This window comes from Aedes aegypti, chromosome 3 (assembly GCF_002204515.2).
Source record: "Aedes aegypti strain LVP_AGWG chromosome 3, AaegL5.0 Primary Assembly, whole genome shotgun sequence".
In the NCBI taxonomy this organism is placed as follows: domain Eukaryota; kingdom Metazoa; phylum Arthropoda; class Insecta; order Diptera; family Culicidae; genus Aedes; species Aedes aegypti.
In genome coordinates, this window is record NC_035109.1 from 52,174,720 (window position 1) to 52,201,530 (window position 26,811).

At 34.1% G+C, this 26,811-nt stretch overlaps 1 protein-coding gene across 5 annotated transcripts in view; it reads left to right on the plus strand.

The window, feature by feature from the left end:
• LOC5573976 (isocitrate dehydrogenase [NAD] subunit gamma, mitochondrial) overlaps window positions 1–26,811 on the plus strand; it is an 84,736-nt gene that overhangs the window by 6,688 nt on the left and 51,237 nt on the right. For 4 of the 5 annotated variants that reach the window (XM_001654971.2, XM_001654970.2, XM_001654969.2 and 1 more), the window contains exons 3-4: window positions 15,099–15,285; window positions 15,352–15,427. In XM_001654971.2, coding sequence (XP_001655021.1) covers window positions 15,099–15,285; window positions 15,352–15,427 — 263 coding nt within the window. Of the gene's footprint in view, window positions 1–15,098; window positions 15,286–15,351; window positions 15,428–15,870; window positions 16,012–26,811 lie in introns of those variants that run through there. The other variant, XM_001654968.2, reaches the window with a different exon arrangement.

Below are 26,811 nucleotides of genomic sequence, written 5' to 3' on the forward strand. Positions count from 1 at the left end.
GAATTTTCGTTCAGGAGCACTGAGCTGACTAAAAATATAAATCGTGTCTTCGACAGATTATGAGCATTTTTTGAAAAAATAACGCAAAACAACAAAAGGCGTCTGGAATCGAACAAACGAACTCTAACGAGACGACGACCAGAGTTATTAAGGTACAGTGGGGGAAGTGTATCAGTGGGGTAAGTGGATCATTTGTCAATATAAAGCATAAATACTTGAATATGTTGAATGTTTTCGCACCATTGCTTCGTTCTAGGTTATATTCTTACGCCCACACTGATACTATTGCAAAACTGGTACTACACGTACACTAAAACAAACAAACTTGTTAGCTGCAAAAAGTAATTAATTTGAAAATTGTTTTCCATCAATCAAAAATCCATTGTATCTCTGTCTAAAATCGAATTCTATTATTTTTTCGACACATGGTGAGCATATCAGTTCTAATTGAATGAATCACAATGAAAAATATGTCATTTTTATAAATAAATACAAATATTGGACATGGTACACTTAACTCTACTTTTTAATGGGGTGGGGTAAGTGGATCAAGCATAATTATCATTTAGTGGCAGACTGCTTACGAGAATTTTAAAAAACTTTAATATCCGCAAATGTTGTTTTTCTTTATTTTGTTCCATTCCCAGCTTGAATTTGTCAAATTGACCATAGAAAATTTGATTTAATCCACCTGGAAGTTATTTTAACCTTTCGGGAATAAAAAAATAATAATTTCAAAATTCACACGAAACTTTTCGTGGTTTATCTAAGCTGAGTTGTAAAAGAGCAAAATATACTAATTTTCCAATCGAAAGCATAGTATCGTACCTTATTTGACCATATAAATTGCTCTAGACAGATGATAAACATATATTCATAAATAAAATAGAAGGATTTCAGTTTGTTATTAAAAAGTAAATGTAACTAATATTTTTAAATCAAAAGTGTTTTTCGAAAACATCGTTAGGAATAATCCTACAATACTTCTGTATAACATATGCGTATAAATGGATGAATTTTCTCCATTTTTTTCTAGTTACAATGTTTTTTTTTGGTCAAATTAGTATGAACTAATATATACATATTTTTTATTATATTTTGATTAAATAAAGATACTTTTTAATTTTAAAGTATTAAAATGTAACATTACTAGCACTAATAACTTGAACGAGGGTAATACCATTCTTATTAAACATAATCACACTACATTTGTTTCGAGAACAGATTTTTTTTAATGGTGATCCACTTACCCCACCATGGTGGTGCAAGTGGATCATTTGGCGCAAATTTTTAAGTCTCTCATACTCAATACATAACAATCAGAAAATTCGAAATAAATGACGATTTGAAATATAATAGTCCCTTATTTGTTATCCACAGAAAAAAGTTTGAGTTACATTATTCACGTTAGCTGTACATAACAATGAATTTAACTATTGATTTTGCTGTATCCACTTACCCCACGGTACCTTATACTGGATGACGATGTTTCTTTTTATTTCGTCACCAGTCGAATCTGGCGATTGTCTAACCTGACTGTTCATTTTACCCGCATAGTGCAGAAAAAATGAACATTTCCATCATATTTAGGGGACGATGAAAACATTTAGAAATTTAGCTATCATAGTCTTAATAGGCGTCTCGGCGTTAGTTAACATCTCTATTTTTGATGTTGTGCGATCGAACTATACAAAATCATCGTTTTCCCATTAGAAGCAAGGTTATATCCTTGAGGTGTTCATTTTACCTCTCCTTCCCCTATCATTTTGAATTATATCTCTAGGAAACATCGCAACTATTTTGACAATATTTCCTGCTCAATTAACAGGTAATTCATTTGTTCATCCATCCACAAAACCCAATGAGGCATTGTTTTTTGACACTGGAGTTTTTCTTATCTGACATTTTTAAAAGTATACGAAAAACATAATTAATAAAAAAAATGAGTTAAAATCTGGAGGTGTGCAATAAACTAAAAACATGAATTTAAACTAATACAAAATATTAGCTTAAGCGTTTGGTATTCTAAGAAAACTTCATGGTTAAAATCTTAAAGAAATCCTGAACATAATTTTTGGAGGTAATCGCAGCGAAGGCATCTCTGGAGTAATTACTGCTTGCATTCTTGAAAATGTCCTAAACGGAACTCTTGGACCGTATACTAGCGAAATAAATGGTAGCCTGAGATTTTCTTGAGAAAGAAATCTTTGGACGAATTCCTAAAGAAATTCAAGGTGGAATCTCTGGGATAATTGCCCCAGAAATGAATGAATGAATGAATCCTCCATGAATGGAGGAATTTATTAAGAAGGCTGTTAACACTTCCAATACCATGGCATGATTAATTTACATCAACTGTCATGCCGCAAAACTAGAGATGTAGCGAATTATGGAAATATTATTATTCGATCGAACGAATATTCGGCCGAATAATGACTTAATGTTCAGCCAAATAAAACCTTAATTTTCGGCAGAATAACACTCATATGTTTGTCCTATTTCTCAACAACTACTGTTCATTCCTGGATTAAAAAAAAGCGAGGATCTTTAAGTAGGAATAAGATTCTACAGGGGATTTTTTATTATTTCCGTACAAAGTGGGCCGAAGGGTCTCAGATTTTCATGAAACTTTTCCACAGGCAGGGCTCATCAGTATATGATTTTTTTTTTTTTAATACACTGACACGTTAATGCTTCCAGTGGGCATTTATGACCTTTGAAGGAAGCACCACACTAGATAACGGACTAGCATGCAACGCCCAGTGGCACAGTCGGAAAACAGTCCTCACGAAAAGTTTACCGGCCTGAGGCGGGAATCGAACCCACACTCCCTAGCACGATGCGGCTAAATGCCTGGTGACACTAACCGCACGGCTACGAAGCCCACAATTAAAAAAATTGAGAAAAATTCAGGGTCGCTTATTTTTCCGGAAAACTCAGTTGGATTTTTTTTTTGTTTTCCTCTGACACTACTTACTTTGAAAAATCATAACTCAAGAACGAAGCATCGTAGAAACAAAGTTTTTTATGAAAATGAAAGCAAATTTTCTCAGGAATAATAAAAAAAATAACTGGAAACAGTTTTCCACAAAATTTTCCACCGTTGAGAAAATTCGTAAAGAAAAGCCGGAAAAACTATGTTCCAATTAGTGGAAACTTTCAAAAATATATTTATGAAAAGGTAAATTCATAAGCTTTATTCGCTGAAATTTTTGAAATGTACTTTTTTTTCGTTTTTGAGTTATGGCCAATTTTGTGGAAAATGACCATATAAGCCTTTTCTTTGAAAACCCATATTTCAATCGAAGCATCGGAAAAACAAAGATTTTTTATCAAAGCAATTGCAAATTTTCTAAAACATCTGAAAAAAGATATGGGATTGGTTTTAGTGAAGTATAAGTCGGAATGGATGATATTTTTCATGAAAAATTACACCGCTAAGAAAAACTGAAAAAAACTGTTTCTGCCTCAATTTTTCATTACACTGAAAAGGGATTCTTTCTTTTCTATGGAACAAATAAGATTATTATTATTTTTTTTAATTTTATTTATTCAATTATTCAGTATATAACTTACATTTTCATCTTAATACTATCTATTTTTTCAATCGGGAAGATTGTCTTTGGTTGCTGACGCCAACGAAGATAGTGGTGAAACTTGTTCCTCAAACACCATTCCTTCTGCAAGATCCGTTACGGGAGCCTTCTGGTTAATCTTAATCATGCACTTCATGCCGATTTTCATCTTTTCCGTAATCCACCGAACTTTATTCGAATGAAACTTGCTCTTGAGACCATGGCTAATCGAGCGTAAATTTGTCCTTACTGATTTGTGGCCGTCCAGTCCGAAGGGCTCACAGCATAGCGAATAGTATTCGTAGTATTGAACTTTGTCCATTTCAACAGCTTCGGTAATAACGAGTAATATACAGCTGACAACACTTGCACTTTCTCACTGTTCTTTGCAGAGCGTTAATGATTAACGGGTCGCAATGATTGATTAAGTGCTTAATGATTACATTCAATTTTATCATGATTAATGATTATGATCATTGATTAAAATTTCTTAAGTCATGATTAATGATTGTGATTGATTTTTAAGCCAGAGTATGATTAATGATTATGAATGATGATTAAATTACAATTTTAGATGATTAATGATTATGATTAATGATTAAACTCAGTATGATTAGTGATTATGATTAATGATTATGATTGACCCTTACATGCCTAATGTCAAATTTGATCAAAATTTTCAATTTCAAAACAATAGTTTTTTTAATTATCATTTATCGTATTTATATTGTGAGCTCATTGTGAGCTTGCACTATACAAATCTCATCCAACATGTCGTTGGCGAGTAGTGTGTGATTATTGAAATGAAATCGAATTCAGGTTAACTTCTGCATCCGTGAGTCCTCTCGTGGTGTATGGATAACGCACCCTATCTAGTGAACAGGGAGTCGTGAGTTCGATTCTCACCAAGAAGACGTGTAATTTTATCGCAAATTTCACACCTTTTTTCATTTAATCCATATGCGAAGTATATGTAATGTTGTTTTTCAAAATTATGTTTTTCAGTCGTCTTCTAAAGAAATTCCGTAAATATTAGGATTGCAGTTTGTCTTTGAAACTGCGGGTATCGATTCGTAAATTACGATAGTTCCGAATTCATGATGAGAGCTATTTGATTCAGTTTTTTTTAATCATAAGTGTACCGATAAATTTTAAAGAGTGTGATCATTCGTTGCATACTTAAAGGTTTTTTGGGCATCTCATGTCATTTATTTATTGTTTTTATGATTAATCTTTGATTAATCATTAATCATTCAATAACGAATGATTAAATACCCGAAAATATGTACTAAACGACTTAAAGTATGCAACCAGTGGGTTATATACTAACACTAGAAAATGATGAATATTACTCATGATTAACAAACAATCATATATAAAAATCTTCTGAACTTCGCTATGGCAAATTAATCACAGTTTTCAATCACAAATCGTGATTAATTGCTCTGATTCAAAAGCCAGTATCCTGGAGGTAGTGGTCAATATATCGGCTCTGTGGAGCGTAGCTTGCTACATATCCAACTTCATGAATTATTAAGCTTTAAGCGGAAGTTTCAGACGTTAATTTTTTTTTTTTTTTTTTTTTTTTTTTTTTTTAATATCTTTATTAGTATCATTCCAAACATTACATTCATTTCTTATATCTAGGTGTTCTGTGTTATTAGACAACACTATCATCCTAATTTGGTAAAACAAATTTAAGAGTTAATTAACATTTTGTTAACAACATATTACATTTCATTTGCCGTAGCAGTTCAGTTTTTTTACAGGTGAGTTGATTTCACCTGCTTATAAGAGAAAAATTTTTTTTTTTAATATACTTAACCTAACTTAACCTAAACATATAACGCATTAATCGTGGCAATAGAAGATTGTAACGATTTTTGCCTGAAATTATTAATGATTGTATTTGACATTTGTTCCAATGTTTCAACATTGGATATTCTATGTAACTCATTGGTACTATACCAGGGAGGAAGCCTCAGAATCATTTTCAAAATTTTATTTTGAATTCTCTGCAGAGCTTTCTTCCTGGTATTACAACAGCTAGTCCATATTGGTACAGCATACAACATGGCTGGCCTGAAAATTTGTTTGAATATCAAAAGCTTGTTCTTAAGACAAAGTTTTGATTTTCTATTAATAAGGGGATAGAGACATTTTACATATTTATTACATTTGGCTTGAATGCCCTCAATGTGATTTTTGAAAGTTAAATTCTTATCTAGCATGAGCCCTAGATACTTAACTTCATCTGACCAATTTATTGGAACCCCTCTCATCGTGACAACATGTCTACTTGAAGGTTTCAAATAAAGAGCTTTTGGTTTATGTGGGAATATTATTAGTTGAGTTTTGGAAGCATTAGGAGAAATCTTCCATTTTTGCAAGTATGAAGAAAAAATATCCAAACTTTTTTGCAATCGACTACAGATGACACGCAGGCTTCGTCCTTTGGCGGAGAGGCCTGTGTCATCCGCAAACAAAGATTTTTGACATCCCTAAGGTAGCTCAGGTAAGTCAGATGTGAAAATATTGTATAATATTGGTCCCAAAATGCTGCCTTGAGGAACACCAGCTCTTACAGGAAGTCTTTCAGATCTGGAGTTCTGATAATTAACCTGAAGTGTACGATTTGACAGATAACTTTGAATTATTCTAACAATGTATGTTGGAAAATTAAAGTTTTTTAATTTTACAATCAAACCTTCATGCCAAACACTGTCGAATGCTTTTTCTATGTCTAGAAGAGCAAGACCAGTAGAGTAGCCTTCAGATTTGTTGGCACGGATCAAATTTGTTACACGTAAAAGTTGATGAGTGGTCGAATGTCCATGGCGGAATCCAAACTGTTCATTGGCAAAAATTGAATTTTCGTTGATGTGGGCCATCATTCTGTTTAAAATAACCTTTTCAAAAAGTTTACTGATGGAGGAAAGCAAACTGATTGGACGATAGCTAGAAGCTTCTGCAGGATTTTTGTCTGGTTTTAAAATTGGAACAACCTTAGCATTTTTCCATTTGTCAGGAAAATATGCTAATTGAAAACATTTGTTAAATATATCAACTAAAAATGATAAGCTACTTTCTGGAAGTTTCTTGATGAGGATGTAGAAAATTCCATCATCGCCAGGAGCTTTCATGTTTTTGAATTTTTTAATAATAGTTCTCACTTCTTCCAAATCAGTCTCCCAGGCATTTTCGAAAACGTTCTCTTGATTGAGAATATTTTCGAACTCCTGCGTAACTTCATATCCAATTGGACTAGTAAGTCCTAAATTAAAATTGTGCGCACTTTCAAACTGCATAGCAAGTTTTTGAGCTTTTTCGCAATTAGTTAGTAATAATTTGTTTTCCTCTTTCAATGCCGGTATTGGCTTCTGAGGTTTTTTCAAGATTTTAGATAATTTCCAAAAGGGCTTAGAGCCAGGGTCCAATTGAGAAATTTTATTTTCAAAATTTTTGTTTCTTAATTGAGCAAAACGTTTCTTGATTTCTTTCTGCAAATCCTGCCATATAATTTTCATAGCAGGATCGCGAGTGCGTTGAAATTGCCTTCTCCTCACGTTTTTAAGACGGATCAAAAGTTTAAGATCATCGTCTATAATCACGGATTCAAATTTTACTTCACATTTTGGAATTGCAATGCTCCGGGCTTCAACAATGGAATTTGTTAAAGTTTCAAGAGCATTGTCAATATCAAGTTTAGTTTCTAAAGAAATGTTAACATCAAGATTAGAGTCAACATACGTTGTATATATATTCCAGTCAGCTCGTAAATAATTGAAAGTGGAGCTGATAGGATTGAGAATCGCTTCTTGGGATATTTGAAATGTAACAGGGACATGATCAGAATCAAAATCAGCATGAGTAATCAGTTGGCTACAAAGATGACTAGAGTCGGTTAAGACCAAATCAATCGTAGATGGATTTCTAGAAGAGGAAAAACATGTGGGGCTATCTGGGTATTGAATTGAGAAATATCCTGAAGAGCACTCATCAAATAAAATTCTGCCGTTGGAATTACTTTGAGAATTATTCCATGACCGATGTTTGGCATTAAAGTCACCAATGACAAAAAATTTTGACTTATTGCGAGTCAATTTACGCAAGTCAGTTTGGAGCAAATTAACTTGCTGCCCAGAGCATTGAAAAGGCAAATAGGCAGCTATGAAAGTATATTTACCAAACTGTGTTTCAACAGAAACACCTAAAGTTTCAAAAACTTTAGTTTCAAATGATGAAAACAGTTGATGTTTTATACGCCTATGAATGATGATTGCAACACCCCCACATGCCCCATCAAGTCGATCATTACGATAAACAAAAAAGTTAGGATCTCTTTTGAGTTTAGATCCAGGTTTTAAATACGTTTCGGTAATAACTGCTATATGCACGTTATTAATCGTAAGAAAATTAAACAGCTCGTCCTCTTTACCATTCAGAGAACGAGCATTCCAATTTAAAATATTTAAATTATTATTTGGATCCATTAGAAAAACGTAATCCAATAACAATTTGATTTGTAAATTTTACACCTACTTGGACTGCTTCAGTCATAGTGGTGGCTTTGAACATTGCATCAATCATTAGATTCAATTGTTCAGTTAGAAAATTAAAATCAGAGGCAGACATATCACTTGAAGTGGGTACATCTGATGATTTCCCATTAGAATTTTCAGTAGACGAAGAAGCGGAGTAGGAATTACCTGTGGCGGTAGGGTTTTTTCCATTTGATTTGAAACAAGTAGAATGGGTACTCATGGAACGAATAGGGGAAGAGTTCAAATTACCTGCTACGATATCGGCAAAGGATTTACCGTGGGTAGATACATTCGAAATTGAAAGATTCGAACGGCTACCCGACGGATTAAAATTTGTTTGTGAATGAGCATGATTATGATCTTCCTGATGGGTATGATTCATGATCAAGCGATCGTTAACTGAAAAATTGTTCGATACTCTACCAGGCAAATTCCGGAAACGACCGTTATCGTAACGGATATTATCTTTCATCTGCCTGGCACGAGCCTCAATGACCCTTTTGCGTGAAGGACTATTCCAAAAATTGGACTTATGGTTAGCCCCGCAATTACAGCACATGAATTTGGTGGTATCCTCCTTCACTGGACAGACGTCCTTGGCGTGGGAAGAACCTCCGCAAATCATGCATTTAGCATCCATGCGACAATTTTTTGTACCATGACCCCACTTTTGGCACCGACGGCACTGAGTGGGGTTCTGGTAATTTCCTCCAGGTTTCTGGAAATGTTCCCATGTCACACGGACATCAAACAAAAGTTTTGCTTTTTCTAAAGCTTTAATATTATTTAGTTCTTTTTTGTTAAAGTGAACTAAATAATATTCTTGAGAAAGCCCTTTCCGAACAATGCCAGATTGGGTTCTCTTTTTCATAATGATTACTTGGACTGGGGAAAATCCAAGTAAATCATTTATTCCATTTTTGATCTCTTCAGGTGATTTATAGTCACTTGAGAGACCTTTCAAGACAACTTTGAACAAACGTTCAGTTTTGTCGTCATAAGTAAAAAATTTGTGCTTCTTCTCTTCAAGATGTTTGAGAAGAAGTTCACGATCTTTAAGAGTTTCCGGCAAAACGCGACAGTCTCCTTTCTTTGCGATTTGGAAGGAAACCTTGATTCCCCTAATGGAGTACAAGATCTCCTGCCTAAATCCCGCAAATTCGGAACAACTGACCACGATAGGCGGCACTCTTTGCTTCCTCACTTGAATCAAAGAGTCTGGGCTAGAGGCTGCTTCGATTTGGTGTTCGGAAAATTTGTCTAGAGCATCGAACTGATTGCTCATTTCGATACAATTATTCATTTCACCCTTGGAAGAAACTTCGCATTCCGGGGAAGCGTCCTTTCTTCCATTCTTGCCACGTGTAGTGACAGTTTTAAAACCCACTTTTTTGGAAGGAAGTAGTGAATTCAGAGATTCACCCTTCCTTTTGTTAGTTGTTGATACCATGTTTAGTTAATAAACGAGAAAGACGTGACCTTCGAGAGGTTTTTTCCCTAGACGGTGTCCAAGAAGGATTACCACCGCTAGCTTTCGCCAACGGGTCCAACGAAAAATCGAAGGCACGGGTCCAAACAAGGATCGTAAAGGGATCAATAGTAGAAAAAAAAGTACTGAAAAGTACTGTTTTAGTAGCACTGAAAAGTACCGTTTTTAATTTTAGCACTGAAAAGTACTGTTTTTGTAGCACTGAAAAGTACTGTTTTATTGCTTTAGGTAGTTTTTAAGAAAACTTCCAAGAGCAGAGAGAATTCGTGTACGCACAGCACGAAGGTACGATGCGCACTGATTCAGACGTTAATGATAAACTTGAATATATGCCGGGTTGTTAAGGTGAAGCTGCATCGAAGCCAAACCTCAAATTTTCAAGAACACAAATCTAGAGAAACGGACAGCTGTTTGAGCTAAAAACTTAATCGGTTGGTCACTCGTTGGTGGTGACCCATCAATTAAATTTTCCGCTGTAACGGCTGTTTAGTTCTCTAAATTTAAGCTTTTTAAAAATTTGAGGTTTGGCTTCGATGCATCTTCACGTTAAGGATTGTCGATTTCCCGGGAAAAGTATTCACAATATTGGTGTTGTAAAAATCATTAGTAAGGCGAGCAAACCCCGGTATACTCTAATATACTGCTAATCATGAGATTATATTATAATTATACATATAAAAGTTTAATGGTATTTGCTCGCCTTTCTAGTGATTTTCAGTATTCTTTATGTATAGCGAAATGTTAAAATTCAATAAGTTGTTTATTCATACTCCGAAAATTCCTCCAAAATGAAAGTGAAGCACTATATAGGTAGTTCTGAAATCTAGCTTTCCATATATTAAACTTCATGAATTTTTCAAACCAAGCCATTGAATTAATTCTCAAGGGAATTATTGAAATATTTGATATCAGACTTTTCGAAAGAATTGGCTTGTTCAGAAGTATCCAGTTTTTTTTTTGTATTTTCTGAATCTACATTAAAGTTTGAACCAGAACCCAAAATTTCAAAATTGTTCGTGCCCTGAAACTATTTTAATAACGCGTTCGATATTAGCATGGGAATAACTTTTGAATCACCCCCGGCAAATTTAGTTTCGCGCGAGCTGTCATTGTTTAAATTAATATATCTAAGGATTGAAATCTTTTTTGATATACTTGATATACTTAGAAAATGTGATCTTTCGAACAGGCTACGAAACACTGCAAATATGTCATCACTAAACAACCCAATTCTTGGAGAAATTTCGAGCGAAATCAGTTTGAACATTTGGTAGGTATTTCCTAACGAGATCTTTATGAAAAACTTGGATAAATATTTTTTCAAACAATGTTTTAAAGAAATTTCCTTGATTTGAATCAAATTTTTTAGTAAAAATGGTTCGCGATTATTAATTGCTGTAACGAAGTTCAAAAGATTTTATATCAGATTTATTGCTAATCAAGGGAAAAATTCATCATTATATAATGTATACCTTGTCTGTTGCATACTTCAAGGCGTTTAGAGCATACTTTTGGGCATTAATTCATTAGCTTTTGGATGACTCTTCAATGATTATTAATAAAAGAATAATTAAATGGCATCTTCCTAAGGCACCGTCCACAAATCACGTAATGCTCGAAGGGAGATGGGGAGGCTCATACGGTGTGACTCAAACAGAATTTTGAAAATGTTCATACAAAAAGCATTTTTCCAGGGTTCAAAAACTCAATTTTTAGCGCTACGTAATGAATGGATGCTACTTACACGCCTTAAAGTGTGTAACAAATGAGCCATAAACATGAAAATGAATTGCTTTACTCATTATTGAAGAAAACTGCTACATTCAGTGAATTTCTGCAGGCGATGTTAGATTGCAAACATCAAAAGTGAACAAAAACAGCGAGGAAGTATTGACAGAAATACCACCTACTAAAGGAAAAGGACTAATTTTTGATCTTGAAAATGTTATGCCAATTTTCGGATTTTCATACAAAGTATACAACAATCTTATGAACGGCCAAAAAACTAGTGCTAGGTCGAAATGTTGTGATCTGCCCCTATAAACAGCAACTCACAAGCTCACAAACAACTCACAAGCTTCCAACCGCGTCTTCGGATTCGGATCATATACAACTAAGAAATGCACCGTCTTACATGGAGGAAATATTTAAGGGTCTTCGGATACAAAGCAAAGCCATGCTGTACCTGGTTGGATTTCGACGTTCCTTGGGCATAAACTCTCATTGTTCGTGCCACAAGATATAAGAAATGTAAAATTTATTTATACATTAGAAGGCAATGTTGTAAAATTTGTTAAATTTTGTTCAATGATTGATTGATGATTGATTAAATGTTTGACTTATGATTAAGATTATGATTACTGAATAAAATTAACGATCTTTATGATTATGATTAATGATTAAAACATAAAATTGCAATGATTATGATTAGTGATTAATGATTAACTTTTGATTTTTTGTGATTAATGATTAACATTTTTGATTAATCATAATCATTAATCATTAATCATGATTAAATTTATGAATAATCATTAACGCTCTGGTTCTTTGTTAGTTTTTTTGGTAAACTTATGATTCTCAAGCCATTTCAACGCTTCAAACCAGAATACCTAATTGCCATATTGTCTACCCATTGATTTAACTGTCAATGTTGTAGTTACCTAACAGGTAGCTGGAAAAAATGCCTACATTATGATTGAAGAAATCTTTGTTTCTATGCTGTTTCATTCTTAAGTAGTTTTGTTTATAAACTTATAAATTTTAAAATAAGCTTTATAAACTTATAAATGTATAAATTTGTAAACAGCTTATCTTGGCAATATTTGATCATGTTTTAGGAACGAAAAATGAGCGTATTTAAAAAAATGTTTAGGATTGGATCTTATTGATCGCTCTTTTCAAATATACTTTGTTTGTAAGCTGGAATAGCTAATCGGGTTATCATTATTTATTTTCCTTAACGGTGAAAAATGTCCTGGGAAACTTATTCCATCTCAAAGTTTTGAGAAAATTTAATTCCGATTTGACAAAAAAATGTTTCTGTGACGCTTTTATCTTCAGTTATGATTTTCGAACGAAAAGACTTGTACGAGAAATCTGGACATTTTTCACATAACTATGATCAAACGCAGGAACTAAAAAGTGGTACATCTTAAAAATTTCAGTGATTGAAATTTATAAAGTTCTGTTCTCAAAAATATTTCTTTGAAAATCTAACACGAGTTGAAACATAGTTTTCCCTGCTTTTCTTTACGAATTTTCTTAACGGTGGAAAATTTTGTGGAAAATTGTTTCCAGTTAATATTTGATTTATTCCTGAGAAAATTTGCTTTCATTTTCATAAAAAAACTTTGTTTCTACGATGCTTCTTTCTTGAGTTATGATTTTTCAAAGAAAAGGCTCAAAATGACACATTTGCACATTTTTTACAAAATTGGCCATAACTCGAAAACGAAAAACAAATACCATTTCAAAAATTTCAGCGATTAAAGCTTATGCAATTACCTTCTCAAACATATTTTTTTGAAAATTTACCACGAGTTATGCTCCAACTTTTTCCGGCTTTTTTTTTACAATTTTTCTCAACGGTGGAAAATTTTGTGGAAAACTGTTTCAGCGATTAAAGCTTATGAAATTACCTTCTCAAAAATATATTTTTGAAAGCTTTCCACTAATTGGAACATAGTTTTTCCGGCTTTTCTTTACGAATTTTCTCAACGGTGGAAAACTGTTTCCAGTTATTTTTTTTTATTCCTGAGAAAATTTGCTTTCATTTTCATAAAAAAAAACTTTGTTTCTATGATGCTTCGTTCTTGAGTTATGATTTTTCAAAGTAAGTAGTGTCAGGGGAAAACAAAAAAAATCTAACTGAGTTTTCCGGGTAAACAAGCGACCCTGACTTTTTCTCAATTTTTTTAATTCATAATTTGATGAGCCCTGCCTGTGGAAAAAGTTTCATGAAAATCTGAGACCTTTCGGCCCAAACCCGTACGGAAATAGAAAAAATCCCTTACAGTAACAAATTGAACGGAGTATGAATGGAAATGAATGATTCTTTTTGAGCTTTTGAACCGTTTGTAGATGTTACATAAAATGTAATTGCTGAGCATTTCTGTATTTCTGGAGTTAGAGAATTGCTTTCATTTTAAAAATTTTCGACCTATTTGGCAGAATAGTAGATTTAATTTTTCGGCAAAATCAAAATAATTGAGATACTCGGCCTGAATATTCGGTACATCTTTACTCAAAACAGTGGGTTCGGCATGTTCAACCCCCTGTATCTTAGTCGTTTTTCATCAGATTTGCATAGCTTCGGAACCTGTGGATTTTCCCAAGAAGTTCAAGAGTGATTACTATGTGGATTGGAAAAATATTGTGTTCTTTAGATTTTAAAAAGTCAGAGCAAGTCTTATGATGAATGTGATTTGTAGGAGCCATTCGTCGTTTATGGCGATGACGCGTATATATACCTAAGAGTACAAAGATACTTCTTTCATGAAAGAAAAATAAGTGCTAAATTTTCATCTGCTTTCCATACAAAGAACTACCGTCAACTTACCAGTATCCGCTCACGTTCCAGTAGCCCGCTCACCAGGTAAAAAAGTAAAGTAATTTGAGTAAATACGCAAATGATTGTACACAATATAATTCAATTTGCCGATTTGAATAGTCCAGTGGCTATAGTTTTCATATTTACTTTGTTTAAACTTATCTTTTTTCGGTGTGAGCGGGCTACTGGAACATAAGTGGATACTGGTGCACTGATGGTATAATTAATTCACAAAATTGTGTGTTAGTTGCGAAAATTACGTTTTTCGTTTTGAAACCCAACGCAAAAAAAACATTTTTTCTTGAGTGCTTCCGTAAGCATTACCCCACTCTTTCTCTTGGTAGCACAGGTGATGCGCGATTTTCGACTAACGCTAGCTAAACCGAATTGGTACGATTAGCTCAATAATGATGGGAATAAATTTATACGCTCATTTGTCTCATCAAACATCGAAATAGGCGACCTGAGCGTCAAACTATTAAAAAAACAATCAACATTTTTGTATAGTAATTTTGAATAATATAGCACATTTGCAACAACTTTTGTTCGAGCACTTTTTTAGAAACGTTATTTTAACAGTTTAATTGTCGAACAAAGCTGTGGGAAGGGTTGACACAGGAAATAATCTCCCACACTTTCTGATGATGTTCCTGGAAAACAATCCTGATAAAAGTGTATACCTACAGCCATTGTAAACAAATATTCATAGATAAATGTTTGCAAAGATTCCTTGACACTTTGTTTACGAAAACTCTGTTTCAGTTTCTCTTTGATTATTTTTGGTTTTCTTGGTTCCTGTGGTCTCTTTTTGATTTCTGTTCGGTCTCTTTTTTCAAGCATGAGGTCTCTAGAGTTTCTATTTTCAAGACCTTCAACAACTACCAACCCTGTAGGTAATAGCATTATAAGATTCTAATTTACCTCTTCCTTGCCGCCCGCAGTTCGCCGTCTTCGAGCCCGGCACCCGTAACACCGGTACGGCCATCGCCGGCAAGAACATTGCCAACCCGATCGCCATGCTGAACGCAGCCGTGGACATGCTGTACCACCTGGGACACAACTACCACGCCGACTGCATCTCCGATGCCATCCACAAGACAATCGATGTCGATGGTGTCCACACTCCAGGTTAGAATCAGCAAACCGGTATGAGATATTGAATAATCTAAACAATTCAATTTTTGTCTAATTCAGATTTGGGTGGACAAAACACCAGCACGGAGGTGGTCCAGAACGTCCTGCAGCACCTGGCCGAGAAGAGAACCTACTGGTAAGTCGAGAAGTTCCCTTTCCTCATTAGTTTTGTAGTACGTAGTCTATCTTAGTAAGCACACAAAAGTCAATTTTTGTACTCAAAATTCCTATCAGCGAAACTCAATTTGAATCGATTTGGCCCAACCACTGAAAATTGGCGTTTAGTAGCGCGTTACTAATTTTGTGTAGGATGCGAGCTGCGTGTTTGATGTAGACTAGTGAATTGTTCAGTTTTTCGTAGGTGGTTTTGTGTTGTAGTTCAGTGGGTGCGTCTTGTGTGTGGAAGTGCGGGTGAATTAATACTGATCGTGTAGAACTACTTTGTAGTAATGTTTCATAGTGCCTAAAAATTTGTCGTTTCTTCTTCTCTCTGTTTATTTCGCTGTCCAATTGTGTCCAATAAAACACGTGCTAACACTGAATTGTAACGTGTAACTCGAACCCACACGCTGCCATCAGGCACCACGGATTGGAGGATGATATCTAGACGCATTGTAGCGGTAGAAACTAACGACTAACGATAATAATTATTTATTCAATTGTACTTATTCGAATATTTTTTAACCACTAACAGTAATAACATGAATCATATTTAATTGACATAATTGCGTTATTTGGTTTCTTTCGACAAATGTCTATAAAATGTTCGTCTTGAAATGCTTTCGACAAGATGGTCAAACTTAGTGTTTATTAGGTTGGGATGGAATTTATCTCACATATTCGGAAGGTTTTTGGGTCTCACTGTTCGACTGTTATTCTTGTGTCAGTAGAATGTTCTCGTCGTACTGCATTATAAAATCTAACGAAAATTAAATGAATTTTGCATAACAATCCAAAAACAAAAAACGTTGAAGAGAAAACGATCATTTCAATTACGTCTATTCGATATCATATGACCTGTGATATAAAGCAAGCCATTTGGTATAACGGTTATTTGGCATAACCTAAATAATATTTCTTTTTTCAAAAGATATCTATTCTTGATAAACAATGGTTCTGCCAAATGACCATTACGCCGTTCTGCCAAATGGCTAATGGACGTTACGCCAAATGACCTTCATGCCAAACGGTGTTGTGTCAAATGACCCAGACCCCCTGTGAAATAACTATGTACTATATTACATATAGTTTACAAATAATATTCATTAATATATTACACTAAAAAAGAAAAATTTACAGTCTTCAGTCAAAGGCTGCACAGACTGAGCGATCACTAACATTAGGCAACGGACATCACGGAACATCCAGTAGCCCAGTGATGAATTTTTCGTTAACTTTTGTGAATTAATTTTGATTAGATTCATCTCGTGAAACATATACATTCGATGTTAAAAATGTGTATGAATTATGATACTTTGACCATAAATCCCTACTCAGTGTACTTATGAGCACTTCCCCAGTTATTAACATAGAACCTGCTTTGCTAAAGTTGGCATTTTCGCTTTCATATATGGTCGTGGTTCTGCTAAACCGCACCAAGTGACATTTTTTCTCTAATTGACTTTTTTACACCAGAGAGCTCAAATAATCATTACCTTTCTACCATAAAAATATCAAGTAATTTGAACAGTCCCTTGTAATCTTAGATCAAAAATTTTCTTTGGGTGGACAAGAAAAACTGTAATTTTGTTCAGCCAGAGCGAACCAAACCAACCACGTCATCAGAGGAAATTCATTTTTCAGATATAAAGCTATATTTTTTCAACTTCCTTCTATATTTTTACAATTTATCCATTCCAAGCAACTCAAAGAAATAGAGGCCAGTGAAATTGGGTAGCAATTGATTAATTAAAATTAAATATTGCTCCGGTGGCGTTGATCTATTTTCTTTCAAATTTTATCCAGCCATACCGCACTAAGTACTGTTTATCTGAAAATCACATTTAGACATGAAGTAAAGGCATTTATATGCAATAAATACTTGCATTAGCTTGTTATATAATATGTTTATCAAACCACACAGAAGCCGTAATAAAAAAAAAACGAATTAATTAAATCTGATACTGTGTGAACAACTCAGGTGGACTTGGTGCGCTTTAGTTGTTCAGAAAATGGCATTATCGCCATCAAACCCCGTCAGAAAAACTGCACATTACTTGATTCAAGTTTATCACCATTCCTTCAAGAAGAGAAGATGACCTAGTGGCAGCACACTAGATTACCACTCAGAAGGCAAGAGTTCGAATCCCTATGAAACTTTTTTTCTGATGTTCTATCCGATGGTGATGGAAATCAAACAACTTTTAGATTCTGTGATTATTTTTATATTGCAGAAAAACATCAGCAGGTACATCTGAAAAGATGGTGATTCCTGGTGAACACTTCACGCATTGACCTGTGAACTTGATCAGCCAGTGGCGTAGCTAGGATTTTTGGGGCCTGGTGCGGAGCTCGATTTAGGGGCCCTCAAAATTAAAGTGAACGTCGTTAGAATGTAAGGCGCTAAAATCGACTGTTGTTGAAACAAAGCTTTTGTAGAATTATGTCTGAAGTTAGGGAACTTATGTTGATATGTTGTTAAACCACCGTTCTACCCATATTTGTCCCACTATGCATAAGGTTTACTAAGAACATGGGGCCAGTTGGAGTAGTTGGGCAGTGTGACGCCAAAAATAACAATTAAGGAGCCTACAATTCATCTTTTCTTAATTGTTGTTCAGAAATACATCAGTTTACTGGAAATTATTGTGGTGACTTCCCGTTAATTGTCATGGAAGTAGAAATATTAGTTGGCGAAGTGACCAGAGAACAATCAATCACATACAGCTTTATTTGGTATTCTAGGAAAATTTGTCAACTTTTCAAGTTTTTGAGTCGGGATTGATTTTGAACTTCTTGATGAAAGAAATGCCTCAAAAACAGTGGCGCAACCAAGGGGGGGTTTTGGGGGTCAAAACCCCCCCCAGAGCAGAAATTTTTTATATGAGTTAACAAATATATTTTTAAACTCCAACACTAAAATTCACAAGTAGCAGTAAGCTACCGGAGTGACAATTAACAATTAACAATTAACTTGTTCTAAAATGTGGCTTTCTTATTTAAAAAAGTTTGAAAAACTTAATTTCCTCAATTTTTGTATAAATAAACTACAGGTTTTTGAAGACAAACAAACATACAGATTTGCATATCGTTTAAAAAACTGATAAATGCAAAATTGTTTTAATGTTTAAAAAAGTCTTTTAGTTGGCTCAGCATTTAGCAAAAGTTTATGACCTTTATAGAGCACGTGAGTTTGCGTAGAAGCTATTCTTTAGTTTTTAATGATCACAAGTAAAAATCTTAGGAAAGGTTAAGGCTAAGTAGCCCGTCATTCGTTTTGGCAACAATGATGACTTTTCAGCATGCATTTCAAAGTGATAAAACTCAGTCTTGATAGTTTATATTGACTTGAAAAAGAATCACTATACGCGCTAACATGCATAAAGTATGCTGATACATTTTCAGCTGTGTCAGTGCAAAACTAACTGATTTTCTTCGATTCGAAATCTTGAGATGAATTAGCAACAATCATTAACGACGCGTACAAATTTCAATGACGGCCTACTTCGCCTTAAGGCTCAAGAATCCATCATTTAATCATCACCAATCATCAAGAATGAAAAACCAGTTTTTTCGTTCAAATTTTATTAAATCCTCATGAAAATCTATCATCGCATTACAGATAGCAAGTACAGTGCCATGAAAAATTATCTTGAACATTGCTTCAATTTTGAGCGTAAAAACTGGTTTTGAAAATTTGTAAAACGATGATGGTTATTTTCCTCTTAAAGGAGATCGTGGTTCCATTGCTTAGCTGAAAAATCACAAACATTCTTCTACAGTCTGAAAACGCTTCAATATCTGCAATGCTGATTTGCACTCGACAAACTCCTAATAATAGTCGCAATGCTTCTTACTGCGACTCGCACTGAAAGATCATTCTGTTCGTTGAAAAATTTGAACACGTATATAAGGAACAGACCAAACGAAGTGTGTTTGAACGCTATCACGCTAATGTATGTGCGTGCATCCAAATGTAGCTTGGATAAACTTTCGAATAAAATATGAAAAATGTAGATTTCAATGATATCAGAATATTTTAATCCCGTTTAGTTTTTTTATTCATAAATAAAAAATAGAATTTAAGATTACACTTGTAGAGCACGAAATGGTTTTTGGAACCCGAAGGTTTTTCCATACCCAACAAACGTATTTTGAAAAACTTTTGGAAAATTTTACTAGGTACAACAGATTTCCTTACATTACGTTGTGAATTCATATAAAATAGATTCCCATGGTGGACGAGAAAAGCTTGATTTTACATATGGTGTTACGTTATTCTTCAATGTTAATCTCGCAATATTTTTATTTTTTTCCGTTAGACATTTTATGCACTCGTTTAACTGTCCCAAAAACATTTGATCTTCAAGTCTACAAAACCCCACCCAGAGTCAAATACTGGTTGCGCTACTGCTCAAAAATAAATGAATTTGCCCAGAGTTCGTTTCAAATAAATTACAAAATGCACTCCAATGATTTCTTTCAGGAATTCATTTTATAATGTTTGAGAACTTGCTAAGGATTCCGTTTTATACCATCAAAAATTAAACGTAGATTTTTTTTAGGGATAATCATAGAAGTTACCTCAGAGATTTCATCATGAATTTCTTCGAAGATTGCTTCAGTATTTTTTTTTCTCAAGAAAGTCATAAGTACTTCAGGAATGTATCCAATGATATTACCATAATTTTCTTTAAACTCCCAACAAGATTCCCATTCACAACATTTTTAAGAGTACAACTAGTATTTTCTCCAGGAATTTTATAGAACTTCCTTCAGAATTAGCGTTCAGAGTTCTTCCAGAGATTTCCTTCAGGAATATCTCCACAGATTGTTTCTAACAAGGGAAGGTCACGATGGTGTTACACGGGGTTTTCAACCGGAATATTTTTGTTAGATTCTACATGTCGAAATATGAAAAACCCCAAAGCCTTTCGGGTGATGGACCAGTGGTGTAGCCAGGAGGGGCTCTGAAAGGGTCGATTTTATACGAATATAATATTATTGAGTCAATTGGAAATTTGTCACAAAGATTTTTTCAGTATTTTTTACGATAGTAATGAGCAGAATTTACAATAATGTATGTTAATAATGTATTTTTATGCCATTGGCGTAACTAACATGGAATATGGGCACCAAAACAAATTTGGTTTTATTAGAATAGTATACCAACGAGAAACCTATCCGGATTGCGCCTATGGCATGGAAAAATACATTTTAAACATACATTAATGTCAATTCTGTTCTCTACCATCAAAATAAATACTAAAAAAATATTTTTGTCGAATTTCCAATAAGCTTAATAATATAATATGCGTACAAAATTTCCCCTTTTAGAGCCCCTCCTGGCTACACCACTGGTCCATCACCCGAAAGGCTTTGGGGTTTTTCATATTTCGACATGTAGAATCTAACAAAAATAGTCCAGTTGAAAACCCCGTGTAACACCATCGTGACCTTCCCTTGTAAGATTCCTTTAGGAATTATTCTAGAAGTATTTAGATAAATTTCCCAAAGATGTCTTCAAATAATTTTCACAGTCATTAACCCAGGAATATCTTCAAAAGAAAAAAAACTACTATTTTTTTCAGAAATTATTGGTGAAATTTATCGAAAATGCGGGAAATATTTCAGAAGGAAATCCATTGGCGTAAATAGGGAGGGGCCAGGGGGGGCCTGGCCCCCCTGAACCATGGGCTTGACCCCCCGAAAAAAATGGAGAAGAAATGACAATACAGTTAAAACTAGTTTTTAGTATCAAACACTTATGATACTAGACGCATTAAATGCATTTTGAATATAAATTTATGGATGATCATTGTTTGACAGGCAATAGCAATATGTAATATTAAAACGTCACATAATGCCATACTTTGTCCTTTTTGCCTTTCCCGATATTGGAATTCATTGAAGCATGTTTTAGAATTAGAACACCAAAGTCTTTTCATATTTTAAAACATCCTGCGATATTTTGTGATCAATTATCTAGAACGAATCGTTGTTACTGGGAAATGTTTATGTATGAGAGTTACAGTAAAGTTTTACAAAAAAAAATCGAAAATAAACAATGATGCAGTAAGCGAACTTTAGTTTGCATACATTTTTCGCGAACTTTTAAATGTTTCATATTGAAATTTATGAGCCATTCGATAAATTTGTCTCCGAGACGTCGGGAACCGATATAAACTGCTAGTAAGTAGACAATAGTGAAGCAGTTGCATTCACATGAGACAGCAAAACTGTGAACATTGAAATCCCTTTACATATAGTAAGATAGTGGCGGATTCGTGCAAAAAACACATCGAACCGTGTAAAATCGTAGATGTCGCAACAATTTTTTTTAATGTTTTGTTGACACCAATTTTCTGAAGTTTTTAGATTTAAAAGATAATGAGACCATGTTACTATTTGTTTCTGTAAAATAAACGTAAACCCTCTTCATACTGAAGATTGTTTTAAGACACGCTTTTAATTTTTCTATAAGTGTTTATAATATGACCCTTTTTTTATTTATTTTTATTATTTTTTCTTGCACCAATTTTTTTGCCGTCTTACGTAGTTTATATGGACATTACATCAAGCTTATAGATGCCATAGTGTTCAAGTAAGAGACTTTCACTACAAATATCATTAGAATCGATTGAGATTTGGAAAAATAATGGCAATTTGTTGTTTTTTGACGTAAACATTATAATTTTTGATCAAACTTTCATTGCATGGAAATTATTAAGGATAAAATCTTCTTTGATTTTTTATGTGGGGCCGTTTTTATAAGTTACTACACAATTGCTGGAATAAAAAAAAAGTAGAGAAATTTACAAATTACCCCAAATTTATATATTATCTTCAAGTTTAGCGAAATTTGCCTGATCGTGCGAAAAAAGTCACCAACATTTCACATTTTCACCTAGTTTTGCGGAAAACTTTTTTTTTTGGGCTTTGGGCAATTTTTTGATGAAAATTTAGAGTGTATTTATCTGTAAACATAATTTTATATACAGTGTATCTGTCGTCAAAGTGTCGAACCCCAATGATGGGGCAAAAGTTTGTTCAAGACAATCAGCGAAATTATAGCAATATGTTGAAGGTTCACTGTATGATATTTATTTTCAACTGCTATTGTTTTTATAAAAATTTTGATTATACCGCCAAGGTCGAACTTTTGCTCTGAATGGCTATTAATAAATCCATGAGCAAAATAACTTCCATCCTGTTTTCTTCAAACAATGGTTATCGAACAAATTTGCTGACGACAGCTTAATTTGAATACAAAAAAACTTCAATCCTTCAATATGATGGTAGCCAAGCAGCTTTAGGATTTAAAGTTTTTAACTCTAACAAAAAAGGTATTACTCAATCCTATGTACAAATTTTGGTTTCAAGAGGTTTAAAGAAATGAATCGTTTGCTACAGAAATGCTGAGCAACAATTATCCATATTTTCAAACTAGCAAACATTGAGGCTTGAGTGATACATTTAAATCTTTATCTTGTTTTATAATTTTGTAAACATCTAGTTTAAATCGAATTGGAAAGGTAAATCCGGATTATAATCTGCTTTTAAATCCTTGTATTCTATTCGAGATATATAAGATTGGGTAGAATAAGTCATCTTGGCAAAACGAAAAAATAAATTTTTACTGTACTTCCATAAAAGTGACATTTGGTATCTAAGAAAGTTGATCAGTCGGTTTTGGACGATTTTTAGGTTTTGATCTACCTCTGTATAAAAGTGCGCCACAAATATCATTGAAACAAGCATTGTTAAGTTATCTAAATCCTTTACGACTTTTAGCTCTCATGAGAAGGGGCCGTGGCCCCCCTCAAGTCTGATGGCTATTTACGCCCATGAGGAAATCCCAAAGTAATGTCAATGTAATGTCAACTTGATTAACTTTGAAAGTAACCATTGATGAACTCTCACAAACAAAGAACTCCTGGGCTCTTGAGTAAGTCTTGAAGGATTTCGTAAGCAAATTGCTTAGATAATTGGAATAACTAGAAATTCGACTGTAGCAGGTGAAAAACCTCAGATGAACTTTTCAAGAAACCATGAATATTTTACTTGAGAAAATACTCGATAAATTGTTTGGAAGAACTGCAGGAGTAATTATGCATGATCGATAATTACTGGATATTCAAACAATCTAGTATTCATTAAAAATATATTCTTTATCTCGATCTCGATCTCTCGATCCCATCAATATAGAGGTGTGGAGAGTCGAATGCTGTCAAAAAACGTTGAAGTACTAATGGATTTCCTGGACAAAATTACAAAGAAATACCTCTAACCATCCCTCGAAACAACGCTGGAAGATTTTTTAGGAGGCTTGATGGAATCAATAGATAAATTTCTGAAGAAGATCCCAAAAGTATACCTGAAGAAATCTTTGTAGAAATCACTAAAAAATATTTTGAAAAAAAAAACCTGATGAATTTGTGAAAAAAAAAATCACGTAACAGTTTCTGAAGGTCTCTCTGGAACCTCTTGAAGCAGTGTTCAGTGTAAGCAGAATGAAGAAAAAAATATGAAAATTTAAAATGCACTTGCGTTAAAAATAAAGTCTTGCATTCAAATAGAGACTAAACTTATAAAAAGAGATTTGCTACCAGCTTTTAATGTGTATCAAATTGGTCCTTAATATGATAAGTGATTTATTGTTTTCAATTATAACCTCAAAATCAGTTCCACATACGATTGGGCCCCGCATATATAGGTAGATCCGTCTGAATCACAAAATTACACCGAGTTATCGAGAATGAATTTCAAATAGCTGTTTAGGCTATTAATACCATTGATCATGGGGCCCCCCTTACATTGCCGATCAAGGTCACCCTGTTGGTTTTTTTTTCAAATTCATAATATTTGCTGAAATTCTTACCACGATTGTGGGGCCCCTATCAACTCGGGGCCCGGTGCGGGCCGCACCCACCGCACCCCCCTAGCTACGCTACTGTGATCAGCAAAGGTGCACCAAATGGGAGCAACTTGGTGCGCTTTGGCAAAGTGAAATCATGGTTTTCTTCGATCATTAGGATCTATGTATGAACACGTGAGAACCTTGATTCAATACATACGAACCCTTCCCATAAACACTTGTGACATGGATTCCAACATGCACGGTGATGGTCAACATCATTTGTCTCCAATTTTACTTGTGTTGTTGAAAACTGTGAAATACATCCAACCATACCGAACCAAGAACCATATTTTTCAATTTTTGTTCAGCCAGAGTGAACTGAGTGCTTCATATTGTTTAATGAAATCCAATTACATCGTTAATTTTTGATGATTAACTAGTATATTTAATCTCGGTGTACTTATTGAATACTGCTAATCGCATGTGAGCGATAAAAAAATTAAAATTATCATCCGCGATAAACTAGTACATGAAAAAACTTTAAAGTAAAATATCTAGGAATAAAGATTTTGGCACTTGGTGCGGTTTAGCAGAACCCCGACCATATGTATTGCATGACAAATACGATGATACGCTGTACTAGACATTTATGCCGGGGGCGCACATTGGCCTGACATCTCGTACTCCACATTAAACTATTTATCTGGGAAATTCTGAAAACAAACATGATGAATTGCTTCATAATATATTGCGGATCCCTGGCGTGATCTCCAGAAATCCTTCAAGGATAAACGATACCTCATGTCTCCATTGGCGTAAATAAGGGGGGCAACCTCGAACAGGCACCGAATAAGATTGTAAATATTATAACGAAACTTGATCTATTGACACTATGACTTGTTATATTGACACTAGCTCTAAGAAGTTTTCAGATTCGTAAGATAATAAGACCATTTTACTATTTGTTTCTGTATAACAAACTTAAACCTTCTTCATACTGAAGATGTTTTTTTAGTCACGCTTATAATTTTTCAATATGACCTTCTAATTAATTTTTATTTTGCAACATGTTTTAGCGTGTTACTTGGGTAATACATAGTATACACTTTACATAATTTCCGTGCTTTACTTTTAAACCAATTGTTTCTTCAAACCAAGATTTGCTTCAAATCAATTGTTTCTTTCGTTTTAGATAGTTCTGAGATTCTTCCGAAAAAAAAATCTAAGATTATTCCGGTAATACTCCTGGGATTCTTATTCGAATGCCTCTGGACTCTAACAAAAATCATCTGTGACGTTTTCGGATATCCTTCTAGAATACTTTCGGATATCTTTCGAGGATACTTTCGAAAATTCTTCTGGAATTCTTTTAAAGTGCCTCTGTAATATTGTAGGGATATATGTAGGAATATTCGTCAATATCTCTATAATACTTCTGAGACTCTTCCGAAAATCCTATTGGAATTCTTCCTGATATCTTTGGATGTATCTTTCGGAAAACCTTATGCGAATCTTTCTGAGGATCCTCTGAATACTTCCTACTAGATTTTTATCGATGATTCTATCATAAGTTCTTCCGGACTTACTTCTGGGCATTCCTCCTGGATTTTTCAAGACTCTCCGTGTGATCATCCTATAGTCTATCTCCCTAAGATTCTTTCGGAAATTCTTCTGGAATACTCCTGGATTTTGCTGAAAGGTTTCATATGGGTTTATTCTACGAGTGGCGTGAGGTGATAATTGTCAGTATCGTATAGCCAGGTGGCCATTCTCGACTCGAGTGAAGTGACTCTTCATTTGATTTACACGGTGAGTTACTTCACTCGCTATACGACGCCGACAATTGTTACCTCACGTCATTCGTAGAATAAACCCAATCAAATCTTTCAAAGATTCTTCCGGATTTATTTTTCGGGAATTATTCCTGCTCTTCCGTAAAGCTTCTAAGATTCATCCGGAAATACCATATCATCCATATATCATTTAAGGATGCTAACGAAAGTTGTCCTGGGATTCTACCATGAATCGTTCAGGTATTCTTCCGGAAATACCATTGGGATTCCTCAGAAAATAATTCTGGGACTTTTCCAAATATCTTTCTGGAATTCTTCTGAAAATTTCATAGGATTTTTTTGGGATTGTAGAAGGATTTCCGGGAGAATCCTGGGATAATTTGCGAAAGAACCACAGATAGATTTCTAAATGAATTTTGTGGGGATTTCTGAAACGATTATAAATGGATTTTTGGATGTATTTCATAGTGATATCCAAATGAATCCCAGAAGTTGTTTCGGAAGGATCCCTGTAAGATTTTCAGGAAATTCACAGGGTTTTCGAAAGAATTCACTAAGACATCCGGAAGAGTTCTTGAAAGTTTTCCCGAATAATTCCAGAGCGATGTCCGGAAGAATTCCAGAAAGATTTACGGAAGAATTTCAAGCTAAATTTCCGGAACTATTTCAGAGTAGCTTTTATAAGAATGTTAGAAAGATTCCCGTAAG